This window comes from Orycteropus afer, unplaced genomic scaffold (genome assembly GCF_000298275.1).
Source record: "Orycteropus afer afer isolate SDZICR_OR568_19922 unplaced genomic scaffold, OryAfe1.0 scaffold00002, whole genome shotgun sequence".
Taxonomy (NCBI): domain Eukaryota; kingdom Metazoa; phylum Chordata; class Mammalia; order Tubulidentata; family Orycteropodidae; genus Orycteropus; species Orycteropus afer.
The window spans coordinates 16,491,144-16,511,646 of record NW_006921589.1 but is presented as its reverse complement, the minus strand read 5'-3'; the positions used below and the strand labels follow the sequence as shown (position 1 = coordinate 16,511,646).

At 36.2% G+C, this 20,503-nt stretch overlaps 1 protein-coding gene across 1 annotated transcript in view; it reads left to right on the top strand.

Annotated features, from left to right (window-relative positions):
- VWC2L (von Willebrand factor C domain containing 2 like) overlaps window positions 1–20,503 on the top strand; it is a 224,132-nt gene that overhangs the window by 11,851 nt on the left and 191,778 nt on the right. The window contains exon 2 of the mRNA XM_007959952.2: window positions 16,409–16,538. Within this exon, the coding sequence (XP_007958143.1) occupies window positions 16,409–16,538 (130 nt within the window). The remainder of the gene's footprint in view (window positions 1–16,408; window positions 16,539–20,503) is intronic.

The following is a 20,503-nucleotide window of genomic DNA, read 5'->3' as shown; positions in this document are numbered from 1 at the left end:
TGGGCAATCCTACTTCCATAGTGATACTGCCTCAGAAACCCAAGGAGGGGTCGCTATGAGTCGGGGCCTACTCGACGGCATATAACAACAACAACAACAACAACAACATATATCTTTTATTAACAACATTCATATTAAGTTATATCTCTTTGCACACTTGTATCCAATGAGTATAGCTTTGCTGTTTGTATTGATGTATAATAACTTATTAACTTTCCACTTACTGAGAACTCTCAGATGAAATAGATTAGGAAAGATTATAAATTTTTCATTTTTTTTGATCTCATGTACTCTGCTTTGATTATATTAAAAATCAAGTAGGTTCTTTAACTAATGGGATATAATAGCTATATTTAGTGTTATATTAATGAGTGAAAATGTCTGATTACTTAAGCATCCAGTCCATTAGTACATCTTTTCTAATCAATTTATATAATCCATACTTTGAATTCAATTTTAAAAGTTCTTAAATATATCCTACATGTGAAGTGGTCTTGAAAGGCAAAAAAGCGCACTGTCTTGGAGTCGGATCTGACTCATAGGGACCCCTCCTTGGGTTTTTGAGGCAGTATCACTACGGAAGTAGATTGCCCAACCTTCCTTCCCAGGAGTGGCTGGTGGGTTTGACCTGCCAGCTTTCTGCTTAGTAATCAAATGCCTTAGGTGTACTAAAATAAGTAAGATGTAAATCTGACCAGCAAGGTGCTCTTAATTTACCAAAAGGATTAATACAGGTGGCTTGTGATGACTTGTGATGACCACTATAAACACTCAAATGAAAAAAGGAGTAATTCATTTTGAAGGGTGAAAGGAAGCTCTTCAAAGATTGGCACTTTCAATGCATTGGAAGGATATTAGATGAACTTGGAAAGTTGGCAAAAGTAAATGTAAAGCCACGTTCATAGAAAAGTGAGTCACTGCAAGACCACCGCATAGAGTACCGAGGCTACAAAGTGTGAAGGAATGAGGAGGGAACTTGGGGCCAGCTCACAGCTTGCATGGTTAGTCCCAGGCCTGGAGAGTGAAGAGCCACTGCAGGGCTTCGATCAGAAAAGTGACAAAACCCAATCTGTGTCTGAGAAAAATACAGATGATAGTGGATAATCCTGTGAAATATTTAACGCACACATTCTCTCATTCAATTATTTGAACTGTGGTATTTTTATTCCTATTTTATAAATGAGAAAACAGATTTAGAGAAATTTGTAAACTTGCCCATATCAAGTAAATGGAGTCTATCAAGCCTGCCACTCCAAGGAGGCGTTTGTGGCTCTACTTCAGTGTTCTCTCTATTACACTTTGTCAGTTTCATTCGTTCACTATGGGAATTATGCAGCTAGTGTGGTGGAGATAGCTTATTTGTCATTTGAGAGTATAACATTACCTATATTCTTGAACTTGACTGCTAACCAGAAAGCTGACTGTTCAAACCCACCAGCCGCTCCTCGGAAGGAAGGTTGGGCAACCTACTTCCGTAGTGATACTGCTTCGGAAACCCAAGGAGGGGTTTACTATGAGTCAGGTCTGACTCCATGGCACATAACAACAACAACAACGTGTTCTTGAATAGGTTTTCAATTGCAGGTCTAAAATATTTCAAATTTAGCCCCCTATCTTTTTGACAGAAATGCAGTACTTTGCTAACATGAGGAAAATTCTTTCTTTGCTTCATTCAATTTGTTTCATTTACAAGATGCCCATTACCACAAAGAAGTATCTATCTAATGTAATGTGTATACCTATCCATTAAACAAACAAAACAAAACTTACCTTCTGAATGCAATGAAGATTGACCAGGAGTATTTTTTGCAAATTTAAGATTTTTTTTAAGAGTTTCTACATCAGGGAAACATAGACTTAAAAAGAAAAGAAAAGAAAAGAAAATATAGACCTTGATCATGATTTTGCAGTGTTTGGTATGCAAAGACTTCTTCATAATCATAGTAAAAATTTCCATTGTTTTCTTTATACTAAGAGAACAGCCACAGCTTTCTGAAACTCCGTGTATTTTCTCTATGTGTTAGTTTTATTGCTCTTTCCTAAATATGATAGGAAAAAACAAAATTGTTCAATATAACTTTAGTTTTCCCCTACCATTAAAAATAAAATCCTACTAAAATAGCAAACCTTTAACTGCTGAGATTTGGAAATCTTCATTCAAGAGAAAAATGACAAACATACAGAATCTTCCTTTTGTTAATGAAATTCTAAGACATTCACATTGAAACTAGAATATTCACATTGAAACTAGATACTTAAATCAGTACTCCAGAAATTGAGCTAAAGTTACTTTGTCAAAAATCTTTATTTGGCTAAAATCTGATTAAAGATTGAAGTTTTATCTCTGTAAATAAGAATCTAATCCCTATGTAAAAATATTATCCAATGCCATTCTTAACATAAGCATAATTTGAGTCCAAACATTGCTATATCTCAGAGATGAAACACAGATTGCTTCAAATTCTAAAACATACCTTCATGACACATGCAATATTGCAAATCACTCATAATTGAAATGATTATGCCATAATTTAATAAAAGATATTTTATGAGCAATATACCCCCTTGAGAAACATACAGCCATTGAAACTAGACAAAGGGAAATTAATCAAGAAACAGTGGTCAAATTGAAAGCTATGCTAATAGTAGTCACTTGAACCAACGATAGTTCAAACCCACCAGCCACTCCTCAGAAGGAAGATTGCACAATCTACTTCTGTAGATACACCTCGGAAACCCAAGGAGGGGTTGCTATGAGTCAGATGCAAACACCAGGGCAGGGAGTTTGGTTAAAGGGTCACTATGAGTCAGAATTGATTTGATGGCATCAAATTTATGGTTTTCTTTGTTTGTTTGATTGCTTTGACACATAGTTTACAAGCTCCTTCACATTTCACTTTTCCTTTCACTGTCATAACAATTCAATGAGAAAGTTCAAACCAGAAAACAAACCCATTGTTGTTGTTTCTGACTCATAGTAACCCTATAGGAAAGAGCAGAACTACCCTCATAGTATCTCCAAGGCTGTGATCTTTACCGAAGCACACTGCCTCATCTTTCTCCCATGGAGTGGCTGGTGAGTTTGAGTTGCCAAGCTTTCAGATGGCAGTGGAGTACTTAACCATTACACAGGCCTCCTTATGAGAAAGTTAGAGCACTGTTAATATTGTGCTATTATGAACTCCATTATGCAACTGAGAAAACCCAATTCAAGTGGTTTAAGCAAACTGTCCAAGGTAAAACAGTGTTTCACAGAGGGAGGTCAATATCAAACCTGCTTATTCCACCACAACATGTAGCCAAATTTCACTGGGTGCTAACTATTTTTATATATGTTTACTAAATATGACACTGCTGTGCCCTGTACAAGACATACACACCATAGTTTTCTGTTATTGTGCTCAAGATATTACTTAATCAAATCTTTTTTTTACATAAAATGTATGTTCATATTATAGCCATCTCAGATAACTTTGTGGAATGAGGTAAGCTTAGAAGTGAGCTGTGCACTAAATAGCATATAATGAACTTTAAAATTCAGTGGGATTTGTTGTTTGGACTAAAATTGGAAATATATTTAAATATTAGAAGTTGATATTCTGTTTTCATAGAATGTCAAAGAATAATGTTACCAGCAAATGAAGGATAAGGAAAATATTTCAACTTTTAGAAAATTTTGCCCAGAGAAATACTGAGACAGGAGCAAAGAGTTCTAAAATAATAATCTGACTGGAATTCCCATTACAAATGGGTTTTGTTCCATCAGAACAATAACCCCACCTCCTAGACCCTGGAAAGCCCTGAATGGCGCTTCATGCGAGCAGTGCTAGCAAGCTGAGTGATGGCCTTCCGCCCTTTCTAGTATCGCTTCCTTTCAGTGTTTCCTGTGGAATGAAACTGATCCCATTTGTCTCTTACATGACTCTTTTCAGCTGTAGAATTCTGTTACGCATTCTCTCCCACTTGCACATGACCCTACTTTAATGCCATCAAATGACCTGCTCTTTAACTGATATCAATAATCTGTCCTTTTGGGTGTCAACAGGAAATTTTTGAAGCTGTACAGTTGCTCACTTTTTTCCCTATTCGTAAATGGGTGATAAATGGACCATCATCAGCAAGAAGATATATAAGCTCTGCTCAGAATACTCGGTTCCATTGCCAAGGACCTTTCTTGTAACAAAGCCAACTGTCAATCCAGTTTATCACTGAAGGACTAACGGCTGCAGCTTTTCTAGGCTTTTTCACAAGTGTGGATGTGATACTTCATCAAAACCTTGAGTCACCTTCAATCTTCTAGCCTTGTCTCCATCTTTACTTCATATTTTAAGATCTTAGAGGCAGCTGAAACATCCTTTTTTCTTTTAACCAAAATGACAATGTCTTGATAAGGGTGGTTTGCCTACCTTAACCGAGGCATCTGTAATTGCAACAAAAGAAAGACTATTTTTCCTTACATTCTCCTTATCTATATTTTAAGTTCTGAATGCTATTCTATCTATTTCAGAAAAGAGTTACATTTTATTATCCCAAGATAGTCTAAAAACATTCAGAAAGAAAAATTGGTTCTATAGTTTATTGAATAGAAAATGTATAATTGTACCTTTAAAATGTGTGCCAAAATATTAATAATATTTTTTTCAGAAAAAAAATATTTTTAGGAAAAAAATAAGCCATTAATAGAAATTTCACTGTGTGTTGTAACCGTAATTTTCTGTTTTTGTGCTTGATAATTAGTAATTTCAAGATTGGGGGCTTCATCAACTCTTTCCCAATCTCTTGTGTTCTACTTTAGCAGACAGTAAAGCAAATAAAAATAAAAGGTCAATTCCAATAATTCTGTCCTCCATTACAACGGTACCACCAGATATTCTAATAAAAATCATTTATTTAAAAAAAATTAAAACTTATTTTTATACATGTCTAACTCCTCTTCTAGACTGGCACTTACTGAGGTAATCCTGGGATAGGCGTGTTGTTGCTGTTATTGTGTGCCATGGAGTGGATTTTGATTCATAGAAGCACTATGTACAACAGAACGAAACTGTCCAGTCCTGCACCATCTCCACAATCGCCGCTACAGCCTCTGTGTCAATGCATCTTGTTGATGGTTTTCAATTTTTCACTGACCCTCTACTTTACCAAGCATGATATCCTTTTCTAAACTGGTCCCTTCTGATAATATGACCAAAATGGGAGAGACAAAATCTAGTTAGTTTTGTTTCTGTGGATTATTCCAGTTATACTTCCTCCAGGCCAGATATGTTCATTCTTCAGGCAATCCATGATATATTCAATATTCTTTGCCAGTATCATAATATAACTGCATCAATTCTTCTGTAGTATTCTGGTCTTCTTTATCCAAGGCCCAGCTTTTACATGCATATGAAACTATTAAAAAGACAATAGCTTGATTCAGGTGCACCTTGGTCTTCAGAGTTTCATCTTTGCTTTTGAGCATTTTAAATAAATCTTTCTCAGCAGAGTTACCCAATGCAGCATGTCACTTAATTTCTTGGCTGATGTGTCTATAGTCGTTGATTGTGGATACATGTAAAATGAAATCCTGGACAACTTCAATCTTTTCTCCATTTATAATGATGTTGCTTATTGCTGAAGTTGTGAGGAATTGTGTTTTCTTTATGTGGAGGTGTAATCCATACTGAAAGCTGCAGTCCTTGAACTGCGTCAGTGTTTCAAGTCTTCTTCAATTTCAGCAAACAAGGTGTGTCATCTGCATATGGCGGGTTGCTAATGAGTCTTCTTCAGTCCTGATGCTGTGTTCTTCATAGTCGAGCTTTTCAGATTATTTGCACAGAATATGGGTTGAATAAGTGCAATGAAAGGCTACAGCCCTGATGTACATCTTTCCTGATTTTAAACATGCAATATCCCCTTGCTCTGTTTGAACACCTACTTCTTGGTCTATGTACAGCACAATGAAGTGTTCTGGAATTCCCATTCTTCACAATATTATCCACACAGTGGATAATATTTGATCCACACAGTGCAATGTTTTACACAGTCAATAAAACACAGGTAACTATCTTTCTGATATTCTTTGCTTTCAGCCAAGATCTGTCTGACATCTGCAGTGATATCCCTGGTTCCATATCCTTTGCCTAAGATGGTTTGAATTTGTGGCACTTCCCTGTCTATGTACTGCTGCAGCTGTTTTTTAATTATTTTCAGCAAAATTTTACTTGTGTGTAATATTAATGATATTGTCTGATAATTTCCACAGTCTGTTGGATCACCTTTTTGGAATGCCACAAATATGGATCTCTTCCAGTTGGTTGGCCAGGTAGCTGTCTTCCAAATACCTTGGCATGAACTTGTGAGTGCTTCCAGCATTGCATCCATTTATTGAAACATCTCATTGGGTAACCCATCAATCCCTTGAGCCTTGTTTTTTTTCAATTCCTTCAGTGAAGCTTAGAGTTCTTCTTTCAGTATCAGCAGTTCCTGATCATATGCTACCTCCTGAAATGGCAGAATGTTGGCCAATTCTTTTTGGTACAGTGACTCTGTATATTCATTCCATCTTCTTTAGACACTTCCCACATTATCCAATATTTTGCCCATAGAATTTTTCAGTATTGCAATTTGAGGCTTGATTTTTTTTTTTTTGTTTTTTTCAGTTCTTTCAGCTGGAGAAATGCTGACCATGTTCTAACTCCAGGGCTTTGCACAATTCATTTTAATGCCTTACTTTGTGTTCTCAGGCCACCCATTGGAATCTTCTGTAGCTATTTTACTTCATCAATTCTTCTCATTGCTTTAGTTATTCTCCATTCAAGAGCAAGTTTCAGAGTCTCTTCTGACATTCATCTTGGCCTTTTCTTTCTTTCCTGTGTTTTAAATGACTTTTTTCTTTCTTCTTATATAATGTCCTTGACATCATCCCACAGCTCTCCTGGTCTTCTGCCATTGGTGTTAAATGCATCAAATCTATTCTTCATTTGGCCTCTAAATTCATGTAGGATATACTCAAGGTCGCATTTTTACTTTCCTGGACTTGTTTTAATTTTCTTCAGCTTCAACTTAAACTTGGATATGATCAATTAACAGTCTGTTCCACAGTTGGCTGCTGGCTTTGTTCTGACTGACGGTATTGAGCTTCTCTATCACCTCTTTCCACAGATGGAGTAACTATGATTCCTATGTATTACACATGAATAGTTACCATTATGTTGTTGAAAAAAATAGATGTGCAATGAATAACGGGTTGGTCTTGCAGAATTCTATCATGTGATCTCTGGCATCGTTTCAATTACCAAGGCTGTATTTCCAACTACCTGTGTTTGTTCTTTGTTTCCAACTTCCTTATTCTGATCCCTAGAATTATTAATAAATCTTGATTGAATGTTCAGTCAATTTTAGAGTACAGAAGTTGGTAAAAATCTTCAGTTTCTTCATCTTTGGCTTTAGTGGTTTGTGCATAAATTTAAATAATAGTAGTATTAAGTGGTTGTCCTTTGTAGGCATATGAATATTATCCTATTACTGACAGCATTGTACTTTAGGAAAGAGCTTGAAATGTCCTTTTTGACAATGAAAGTGACACTTTCCTCTTGAATTTGTCCTTCCCAGCATAGTAGACCATGTGACCTATTTGATTGAAAATGACCAACATCAGTCCATTTCAGCTCACTAAGACCTAAAATATAATCTTTATGCATTCCATTTCATTTTTGACAACTTCCAATTTTCTTAGATTTTTCACTCTATATTCTGATTATTAACGGATGTTTACAGTTGTTTCTTCTCATTTTAAGTCATGCCTGATCAGCAAAGGAAGGTTCCAAAAGCTTTACTCTATCCACATCATTAACATTGACTCTACTTTGAGGAGCTGCCTCTTTCCATGTTATATTTTGAGTACCTTCCAACCTGAGGGACTCATCTTCTGGCACTGGTTCAGACAGTGTTTCACTGCTATTCATAAGGACTCCAGTGGCCAAGTTTTTCAGAAGTGGACGGCTTCATCCTTCTCCTCAGTCTGGTTTGGTCTGAAAGCTCTGCTGAGACCTGTCCACCATGGGTCACCCTGCTGGTATTTGAAATGCCAGTGAGATATCTTCCAGGCTCACAGCAACACACAAGCCACCACAGTAGGACAAACTGACAGACACATGGTGGCAACAGATGTGTAATTCATCCTTTTTACCTTATATATGCTTAACAACAACAACAAAAAAAAATCTGTGCTCACCGTGTTTATTCCTACTCATGTAACCCCATTTTTGTTATAGAGTAAAACTATTCCATTAGGTTTCCTTGGCTGCAATCTCTATGAAATCAATTTCCCAGGCCTGTATCCATGGAGCTGTTGGGTGTGTTCAAACCACCATTCTTTACGGTCAGCAGCCAATCACAGACTTCTCATGCTACCTTGAGACTTTTATATACACCACCTGGTATACAATACACATTCATTAGATATGCTGATAAATAAAAGCATTTTTTAGAATTTATGTATTTTGATTCTCAGTCTTAGTTTATTACCATCCACTGTATCAATATTGGGAAAATTAATTGTGTTCTTTGCTATCAGTAACCAAGTTAAAAAGCATGTTTTTTTTTTTTTTCTTTAATGAAATGGTTTTTGACAGACACCATGGAAATAATATTTCAGAATGAGTTATCAGAACACCAATTCCTTCAGAAATAAGGAAAATACTGAATTTATATCACTACAAATATTTGCTGATCAACTGAGGTGGCAAAAACAAAAAAAGGAATCCTACACATCAGATTTATTTTTTATTTGCTTCAGCAGTATTAAACTTCCTAAAGAAGTTCCAGCTCAATGTCCATAATTTGATATGACTTGAACCTCCATGTTTCAAATATGCTACAATCAATAGGGCAGATCAGTGCAGAGGTCACCACAATCTCATTAGAAGCAGAATAGTGAGGAGCATTTTAATCAATGACACAATGAGTCTTCTTTCAGGTGATTGTGAATTTTGATTAAAACTCATTGGGTCTGTTGGTTATTAGGTGACATCTGCCACATGCAGATGACTGGCTACAGGAGTGACTATGGACGCTAAATGCTCTTGCACTTTGTAATTTAATGTATATTTTAATGAAGTGAAGAGTGACATTCCTGACAGGCATCAGCAACTTTGAAATGGAGTCTCCAAATTCCTCATACAGTTTGAAAGTAATGAGATTTTTTTCCATAAAGTGATGAAATTTATGCCATAAATTATCTTCAGAAGAAGGGTGCTTCTTAACGCAGTATATTTTTTTCTTTGTAGAAAAGATCACATTTTAAATAGTTGTTTAATGGGATTTAAAAAAAAAAAAAAAAAAAAAACTGAGCTATATTCTCTTTGATAATATTTCCCATTATCAAACGAATGGAGCACCATATGGTGTTAGAAGCCTATTATCATTTGGTCAGAAGAAAACCACTGATACAGATAGTATGCTAAAACTTGGCTCTGAAGAGGATATTCCGTCCATTCACGCATCTTTTCCCTTAGCCTTCAACAATATTCACTGAGAGCCTTTTAGGAATCAGATTTTGTTTCTCAGAATATTAAGGGTGTATTTTATTGGGCCTTGTACTCTAACCCATCACTTAGGAAAATGGATGTGTGTAAAATCAATCCTGACTAAAGTCGTTGTGCTTAATATGCAGCCATCTTAAACTCCCATTATAAAATGAGACTAGCTTTTTTTCAGGCCCTTTGGCAATTCCTCTGCATGTACTCCTCCCCTAAGTTTAGGCAGCACGGTATTTTTGAGTGCAATGAAAGTCCGTAATCATCTGCCGTTAAGAGAGTCTATTCAATAGAGTGTTTGGAGATTGACTTACCTTGTGATCCGCACAACGAATCATTATGAATTTCAAATTACCTTTAGAGAGTGAGTTTACGTTCACTGCTGTCATATTGGAAGCAAAAATAGTTATTTCATGACTCATAGTCAGCCACCTTTTCCCCAAATGTGCCGTTTACAATATTTAAATAAAAAGTACACATCTCCTTGAATCAGAATCCTTTCCATGAATGATTGGCACAGCTGAAGATGCCAGATATATGGCTTAAGAAATAAGAAAATATAGATTAACAAAATAATTAGTTAACAAATATTTATTATGAATCTATTATGTACTGAGGTGTCTTTTAGGTTTCCAGGTGCTGAGAGTACTGCAATGAATGACATTACAAGAAGCTTATAATCTAAGGAAAGACAGATAAGAACAAAGAAATAAATATATATATAAAAAAAAATAAGAACACTTTACAAAGTGATAAGTGCTCTGAATGGGTGATATGAAGGAAAGAGATGATGACAGAGTTGCATTACCTGGGCTGTCAGGGAAGACCTCCCTGACGTACTGGCATTAGAGTAGACACCTAAGTGATGATACTCTGGGAAAAGAAAATGGGTTGGTCCTTGCCCTCTTTTTTGTTTTCCTGAGTGACTTATAGTGCTCAGTTTATCCATTCACTACTGATCTTTATTTAGAAGTTTCTAATAATAATTTTTCTCTGACGTGTTTCTGACATGATTAATTCTCCCCACCAAACCAAGTCCTACAATATGCTACTGTAACCACCTCTGCAATCAGATTCCACTTTGAGCAAGGAAAATAACCTAAATATATTGTTTAAAATATAGTCTTGTGCTTTCAATTTTATACTTCTTGAATGATTTTAAAAAAAAAACCTCACTGCCATGGAGTCCATTCCAACTCATAGCGACCCCTTTTGAGTTTCTGAGGCAGTACATCTTTGCAGAAGTAGATTGCCTAGTCTTCCTTCTATGGAGTGTCTGGTGGGTTTGAACTGTCAACCTTCTGGTTAGCAGTCAAATAGTTTTCAGAAATCCATTACTCCCTAAGTATGCAAGTGTCCAATAATAATAATAATAACGTTATACTTCTTACTTACTTATTATGTCTCATACTGTATAACTCTGCAAGATTGGTACTCTGGTGGCAGAGTGCCTAAGGCATTTGACTGCTAACCAGAAGGCTTGCAGTTAAAATCTACCAGCCACTCCGCTGAAGGAAGATTGGGCAATCTACTCCCATAAAGATTTATCGCCTCAGAAACCCAAGGGGGTCGCCATGAGTCAGAATCAACTCATTGGCAGTGAGTCTGGTTTTTATTGTTATTCAGTTTCATAGATAAAGAAACCAAGGTACAGAGAGGTCAGGTGATTTTCCCAAGGCTGTGCAGCTAGTAAGTAAAGTGAGAATGGCTAGATAGCACTTGCTTTCGACCACCATGCCAAATTGCCCAAGTGAAGCCAGCTAAACAATTTTTTTTTCTGGGTTTCCTAATTTTAAATTCCTGAGCTTGCAAGAATATTGTCATTTTAAATTTCATCAAATTAAAATCATAAACTATGTTTGAACACTGGTATGTCCATTATCATTTTGAAGTATAACTTTGTATGACAGGCAGTATTTGTTGTTGTTGTATACCGCTGAATTAATTCTGACTTATACCAACACTATGTGACAGAGTAGACCTGCCTCATAGGATTTCCAAGGCGGTAATCTTTATGGAGGAGCTCTGGTAGCGTAGTGCCTAAGGCACTTGACTGCTAACCAGAAGGCTGGTGGTTCAAACCCACAGCCACTCCTCAGAAGGAAGGTTGGGCAATCTACTTCCATAGTGATACTGCCTCGGAAACCCAAGGAGGGGTCACTATGAGTCGGATCTGACTGGCAGCCGTGAGTTTTTTTATTTTTTTGATCTTTATAGGAGCCAGTCTTTCTCCCACAGAGCAGCTGGTGAGTTTTAATTGCCTATAGGCAGTACATAACAACAACGACATAGGCAGTATCACTTCCTCCTACTCAATGAGCAATGCCAATAACGGCCTCCACATGAATAATGGTGCCTTGAGGTATTATTATATAAGCCAAACATCTAAGATTTCCTCAGGTGTAGATAAGCCTCAATGTATTAAAAAATAAAACAAATGTGTTTTCTATAAACATGGGAAATGCAATGCAATAACTTGTTCTAACACTTTAATTGACTCTTAGTGATGACCACATTAGCTTCCGATTTTTGTCAAATACATATTTGACAATAATTCTGGAATGATTCTAGTAATTTAAGTTACTCGTCTTAAGGCTACTTTTCCCATATGAAAAAACCATGGAGCATTCCACTGTTTCTAGGATTCTGTCACCTGCCCTGCAAGTTCTAAGAATTCTCAAAAATCACAGTGACTTTGAGATTTCAATTTCAAGGTCTTCAGAAGTTAATACATTTAAACATGTATATTGCTGTGTTTCCATTCTAATAGCAGAAGGAAATTTGTATTCAAACCAATATTTCAGAAATGGCCCCTTTTTGGTCTATTAATTATACAATATATAAATAACTATCTCCAGCCGAAAATCCCTTAGTAATCTAGGGGAAGCTGGGATGGCATTTGAATTTGCCATGCATACAAAGTATGTATTCGGCAATGGCTGGAATTACAGATTAAGTGCACCATGTCTTAAATAGTTTTCCAAATCAGATATTCAAATCCCTATGTTGGAGGTTTAACACATCTATAACAGAATACAATATTCACACTATGATCTATACATTAACAAATAAATGTCAACTTCTGATGCTAATTTCAATGAAAATTTATGAAAAAGTATATATAGTGAATGTTGTGTTTTTCAAAGCTTTCATGCAAATGAAATACTCTGTTCATCATGCAAAAATACTCTGTTAAGATTCTTAGAAAAAAGATTTCTAGTGTATAAAATTTGAGGTTGGTACCATTTAATCATCTCAATCTCTAGCTGACAAAAGCCATGGACTAGTCATATTTTCACATGTTCCCCTAAAAAGGTTAGTAAGAATACTTTTTCCCCAAAATAATTTATTCTCCTATCCTCCAGGTCCTTTAAAGATAGCTTTATTTTTTAATCTTTGGTTTTATGGGAATGTTTTCAGATTTAATCTATAGTTTTCACATTGAAGAACATGATAAAATGAAATCAGTAGCCAGATCAGTGCTTAAGATGTAAAAATTTATTCAAAACACCAAACCTTTCAGAGAGTTTTACACTGTGAGGTAAGAAGGATTTTTAAAGTCTGAACTTCATGTTAAAATAGCACACTGCTCACGCTAAGGAACTTCTCGCTGTCTAAGCGATGTCTTTTCTGAAATACAGGGGAAGGCAGGGGCAACGGAGAAAGTCAAGCTGGGCAAGTAAATAACCATGGTGTCAGAACTGTTAAGATTATTAAAGGTAAAAGGATTGGCAACCCCGGAAAAACGGAAAGTGACTCTAGCATGGACCAATGGGTTAAATTCCATTGAGTGTTTCATGTTGTGGGGATGGAGCCTTGAGATGAGAAAAATAAACTTAAATAGAGACAGATTATTTGAAAAAATTTACAGAAAATGACATGCTTCAGACAAGAGATTGTCTACTCAGATGAAGGCTAAGAAGGAAGGGAATGCAGGATGTGAATAAAGCCAGGTTTAGGGCCAGATTCGAAGCCACCAATGCCTAGAGTGCATTATTCTTTCTTCTAATTTATGTTTGTCATTACTAAAAACACCTTCAGACTCTCACATGGAGCTTTTCCTTAGTCTGGTGGTCTTACTCTTCCCCAAAGTGTTTCTCGGGTTCACTTGCTAACCAAGATGCACATATCTACCATGACAGGTTTCAAAAATTTGTTAGGAGTTCTTTACTGGCGGTTGACTGTTAGTGTTTCTCTCAGATACTTGCAATTCTAGGTGCCAGGCTCCAAGGCTTGAGGATGCCAAAGAGTTAAGAACATGAGGCTCACGTCAACTTAACTTCAGTCCACTATAATTTTTGAACATGTGCTAACTCACATTTGCACAAGGTTGAAGAATCGTAAAGCCCCGTAATAATCTATCTTTTTTATACACAGAATACCTAGTTACTGAAAGTTTCTTCCTTAGCAGGAAGTACCTATGCTCTATAAAGTAATTGTTCAGTTGTTAAATGAATGAGAGCTCTGGTGTCATAGTGCCTAAGGCTCTTGACTGCTAACCAGAGGGCTGGAAGTTCAAATCCACAAGCCACTCTTCAGAAGGAAGCAATCTACTTCCATAGTGAAACCGCCTCAGAAACCCAAGGAGGAGTCACTATGAGTTGGATCCGACTCGATAGCAGTGAGTTTGGTTTTGGTTTAATGGATAGTGTGTTTGCATAAGGAAGTGTACAAAACATTGGAAAATAAACTGCTCAGATGAAGGTACACAGATGATTTTTCTTGCTATCCAGTGGCAGTATTGTCTAGAGGTTAGGCTACCTGAGTTCAAAGCCTGTCTCTGCCTTTTATAGAGTATAAGATTTCCGTAATCTATTTAACCTCTCTCAGCCTATTTATTCATCTGTGAGATGGGGATAATATCAACCTGTCCTTAATAGGGTTATTATAAGAAATCAGTGAACTGATATAGGTAAATTGCTTAGCGCAATGCTGAGTAACTAGTAAAGTTCATAAGCATTGCTTAAATAAGAACAGTGTTCTTCAGCAGTCTGTATGAGGAGTTCAATACCTCAATAAATCTTCCTCAAAGGCATGGTTACTTTGAGGGGAAAATTTTGAATGGACAATTTAGGGATTCTTCAGAATTTATAATCCCAGAACGAGTCCACTCCGGTTGCATAGATGAGTCTTTCCTTCTGTACGATGTGAACAACCAAGAACAAACAAGCACATCTGTGGTAGCACAGCAGACGGAAGGGATTGCACCAGTGGCTCTTTCTCTCACGTTAGCGATAAATGCAGTCCGTGTCCTCACTGCACTCCAGAATGTTGGTGTAGCTGCTTTGCAATTAACCAAGGAAAGGAGATATCTTTGATAATTTTGGTTGGGAATTTAAAGCATCTCACTTGACCCTACAAAATAACAAACCGTGTAGTAGCAAGTTTCCATCTGTTCCGTGTTTCCTCATTTGAAGTTTTCTCCATTAAATAATGGCTGTGGTGTCAAATACTCTCTTAATTAACTGCGATTATTCAGTAGAAGAGCTTCAGAAAAATCCTAGTCATTGGGAGAATGCAATAGAGACCGCTGAAGTGCATAAACACAACCCACCCATGATAAAGAGCTTACCTGAACTTATCAATGAGTATATTGATCATGTTAAGAAAGAGCAAAACTTTTCCTATAGATTTTCTTTAGTTCCTGCTCCTTTTGAAAGTAAAATGATTAATTGAAAGTTAGACTATCATTCTTCAAGCAGAAAATAAAGATGAAATAAAAAAATAATAATAATTAATTGGAAGATTTTCACCCCTAAGACTACAAGAATCAAAGAGCATTTATATCACCCAAATTTCCAGAGCCTGGAAGTAACAAGAGCTGACAGAAATCATTGACAATAGCCACTGAGTTGAGGGAAGAGGGCTCTATTTAACATATTTGGAGGTGAGATACTTTGGCATAAGATTAGAGGCAGAATTTCCTGAGAACGAATGGCTTTATTCCCTCAGCACAGATGCTGTATAACTTCTGAGACCTCCAAGTTTTCATTCCAGAATTCTAAATAATCATTGCATGAGAAAGGAGAGTTAGAACTTATAAAGAATTAAAAAGTCGTGGAGTGACCACTGTTGTAGATTTGTGGTATAGGCAGTTTCTAGAGAGGAAACAGAAAATCCCAAATAACTCTTGATTGGTAAGTACTGTGAAGAGGTACTATTTTCTGCTTTTTAGGTTATTTATTTATTTATTTCAATTAATCACTCTTCGATTACATTTTTAGAGTCTTTTCTTCTTAAGTAGTGGCTTTTTATTTATTTATTTATTTATTTTTAGTTCATTCATAAAAGCAAGTAGGCAAGATGAAAGATACTCACTAAGTCTTTCAAGAGGTGGTACCTAAATTTTCAAATCCCAAATGCAATCGCCTCTAGAATTAATTCACATTGAAAAAATGTCACTTAGAGTCTAGGTTGGCTTGAAAAAGAGTTCATACAAAGGTTAATGATGTCAGCTTAACATTTTCTTGTTTCCTCATAAGCCTACTCTTTCTCTGGAAGTAAAAAGACAAATGGCAAAAGTTCATTTTACATATTTCAGAATCATTTTGTTTACCAGAAGAGGCATATCAATCAGCATGTCTGGAAAGCAAACCAAGAGACAGCATATTAGTTGTCCAAACACTTCTCTGCAAGTAGGAACATAAAGCATAGGCAAAGTCATGACCTGGTACTCTAGCTGCTCATGGCAACCAGAGCTGCACATGGGAGCCCACATTGGGTTGGATGTTTAGGTTGCCTTCCTTTGGGGGAGAATGATCATACACATGGTAAATTGAGTTGATGTAGTAAAACCAATACAAACACTGATGTTTTGTCTTCTAACAGCATATGAATGTGCAATCATTAAGTTATAGGAGAAAAGGGGCTAATTTTAGATTTGTTCCTAGCCCTCTCCATGTGAATGGTGTCGCTGTGAGCCCAGCAATGAAGTTCACTGTGTTGTAGCAGACTGCGCAGTTCCTGAGTGTGTCAACCCAGTCTATGAACCAGAACAGTGTTGTCCTGTCTGCAAAAATGGTAAGACCATATTGCATTAGCTTTCAAAGAGGGGTTAGTACGAAATACGAATATATCACCAGTGTGAGAACCCTCTAAGATCTGCCTATGGCTGTTGAATATGGGCATGGCCAATTTATATTTTTTTCTAGACTTAAAGTGAAAATAAATCAGCAATGGGCGAATCGTGCATCCTTGGGAAGTTAAAGCTGTTGTAAGCTGACTTTGTCGTGATCCCTATTATTAATTGTTGATTTATAAGGAGGATATTGGAAAGAATACAGTAACATCTTCTTGTAGTGATTGTATTCTCCCTCGGGTGTAGCCTATGCAGCAGTTCATCTCATTTCACAGTGCATAACCGAGAATAGAGGGTAGGGTGAATGCCAGATGTTTTACTTTGAAAGTAGGTAAGACTTTAGGTTTATGGCTAAGTCATTAAAGCAGTACAAAATTCAACTACAAATGCCCTTAAATTGATGTAAGGAGCATTAGAAAGCTTACGGGTTTATTCCGGATGTTTATTACAGTAGAACAGTAATTGCTATAGGCAGGAATTTGGGTTATAAGGTGATGGATTCTTTTTTTTTTTTTTGCGCCTCATTAAATGGAGAGTTTGAAATGACTACAGCATCTTGATTACTCAATATCAAGGTAATGTTACAGAGAAGACATTGCAATGCATGAACTCAGGAGAGCATGCCAGCATAGCCAATAGTATACATTGTATAGTACCTATCTTATCAAAAAGAGACATAAATAAATAAATAAATCTTCACTAGGTAGCGCTCCAAAAATACTCACTCTTGGCATTAATGTATGCTTGAAAAAGTGGTTTTAGCTCTTAATTAAGCTGAGGCCACGCTAACACTGAATCCTAACCCCATTCTTGAATTAGCAGTGCTCATTTTCCCTTATTATACATTTTGTTCTGAATTTGTCATTACATTAGCTCACCTACTATATTTTCCTTGGCAGAAGGTTAATTAGTAAAAAAGAGGTATCAGGCAATCTAGTTAAAAATAAAACAAAAACAATTGTGGTTGTTTTATAATTTTTCTATCTTGGTATCTTCCCAAAGGACTTATGAAGAACTCTTACAGCATTTTTTCAGGCACACATGTGTTACTATTTCTAGTCATATACATCCACTTACTAAATTGTTCATCTGGCTTCCATTTCTTCTTATCACCATTTTCCCCCTAATTTAACTGACTTTCTCTGTCAATGTGACCATCTCTCTGATTAGAGGGTAGAAATAAATATTCCTCTATAGTTTTAACCCATCTATTATATGCAAAGATAACAAATTTGAGGACTTCAGATTTGTAGAGGAATTGTGAAGAAGCTGAAAAAGATACAAGGAAGAACAAAAAGATGATTAATGGCTGAGAAATGGGCCCTATGAGGACAGAGTGAAGGAGTTAGCATAATTTGTCCTGGAGAAGAGAAGGCTCAGGGGAAGCCTAACTGTCATAAAGTATATGAATGGTTACTCTAAAGTGGAAGAGAACCTGTTATTTTTCATTTTCTCCAAGGATAGAAGGAAGAAAAAAAAATCGGGAACCTAATCAATCTTTAAAAATAGGATTGACATGTCTTTGAGTGAAGACTGTTTTTTTTTCTAGAAGCAGCTGTCTAAGGAGTCCTTGAGGAGCCTATCTTCCCTAGGCAGCCCTGATTAGCTTTGTCTTCCTTTTAGGGTAACACAAATGTGCTTACAGTTTAAAAACTCTTGTCTGGACACACTCAGCCTACTCAGAGAATGAAAGAATACTACATCATGTTTTTAAAATATGGGTTTTGTACATCCATCTACCATATCATCCAGTCTACCCTAAATCAAAGCTTTTATATCGAGAGTTAATGTCTAAGTCAAGTTTTAAATCAGCTACTACAAACTAGTCACACTCAATCCAAAGTAGAAATGTCTTCAAATGAGACCCCTTTTGTACAAAAATTTCTAACAGATGGGCTTTAATTTTTAATCAGTGATTGATTGGTATCCCTGCTGAACATGGATAGCTTAAGTGAACAAACCATGCTACTTAAATTTACCAATTTTTTCATCTATGAAGCACAGCATAAAGACACTTCTGTTTCCTCTTGCCACTTTCCAAAAAAGTTCTATTTTCTTTATTGAATAAGTGAAATCAATTTGAATTAGAGTTGGTGATAAGATCAACTCTGATTGTGAGATAACATTATGAGATAATACCTTATCAAATGTCTATTTATGCCCCAAAAATAAATGATTATTTTGTCAAAGGAGAGCACGTTAAGGACTGTAGTGACCAGTCATACTAGGGTCTTTATTGAGAAAATAGACCTACCCCATGTCTTGCTGTTGACCTATGTGTAGAAGTTGCTGTTGACCTATGTGTAGAAGAGCTAGGGGAAAAATAGATTTTGATTACAACTGAGTGTGATTTAAATTTCCAACATATGAGAGACTCTTGTTCTATATGAGAAGATTAATTTGTTCATTATAGTGTAAACTATTTTACTTGAAGTATGCTAGTGTTTTCTTAGATTAAAAAAAAAAATCTATCCTATGGATTCAAGGTACGGGCAATGGAATTTAACATGTAAATAGTCATAATATTTTTCACATTTTCTTAAATCAGCATCATAAATATTGATGATTTGGGCAGGCAAATGTTTTTTCATTTGCAAAAATTTTAATGATCTTTCCTGGCAATTAGTTTCCTTTTGTAAACCAAGATGGATTTTTCTGCCTTCCTGAATTACAATTTTCTAAGAGCAAGAAGGAACGTTGGGAAATCTATGTCCATAGTGATATCTCTTCAGAAACCCAAGGAGGGCTCACTATGAGTTGGATCCAACTCCATGGCAGTGGGTTTGGTTTTGATTTAAGAGCAAGAAGATATAAAATGCAAGTGTAATGCTATGGAATCTGCCACATCTAATCTTAAGACTCAATATTCAGCTAATATCAAAATCCTTGTTCAGAGATTATTTAAGAGCAAACAAAACAAGAGAGCAAAAGATATATGCACAGTTTTCCCAGGAAGTAGTAGTTCACCAATGAAGATACAACAATTATCCTTAGAAATAAGTATTTTTTTAAAAAAATATAAAGTGCAAGTTAATAGCTTGTTGGTAGAACAGGGGCAATCTCTCTTCCTTCTTGAAAATATAGTTTGTAATAATAAATTTAAGGACACTATGCTTCTAGAATTTTCCCTATTAATGTTAAAAGAGAATTTTAAATTTCTTGTTCTCAGTGACTATCTGACTATCTCAAGATTTCTGTGGTCATCAATAAATATAGACAAATCATACAATGTGCTCTCTTCTTATTAATTTAGTATCAATTATTCTGAATAAAATGGCAACATTAAATAAAGATGCCAATGGTTGGACAGAGGCTATAAAATATATAAATCCGGATAAAGATAAAGATAGCACCTTTATTTGAGGAGGACTGGGGAACTGATGTAGGGATTTTTTTTTTCTTTAAAAATACGTTTAAATATTTACCATTTACTTCATACATCTCCTTAAGGCATTTGACTGCTAACTAGAAGGCTGATGGTTCAAACCCACCAGCCACTCCTCGGAAGGAAGACTGGGCAATCTACTTCCGTAGAGATATCGCCTCATAAACACAAGGAAGGGTCACTATGAGTCGGAACCGACTGAACGGCAGTGCGTTTGGGATTTTTTTGGTCCATACATCTCCAAGAACTAGCAATCCAAATGACTTTCGGAAAATATAGCCTTTCCAGATATTTTTCTTTCCCCGTGATTGTTATTATAATCTTTCAGCTCCAGGTCTCTCCATGTGGATTAGCAAGCACTCTTTAGTGTTTCTTTTTTTTTGGTTGCTGTTGTTGTTGTTGTTGTTATGTGCTGTCCAGTCGGTCCCGACTCATAGTGACCCCTCCTTGGGTTTCCGAGGCAGTATCACTACGGAAGTAGGATTGCCCAACCTTCCTTCCGAGGAGTGGCTGGTGGGTTTG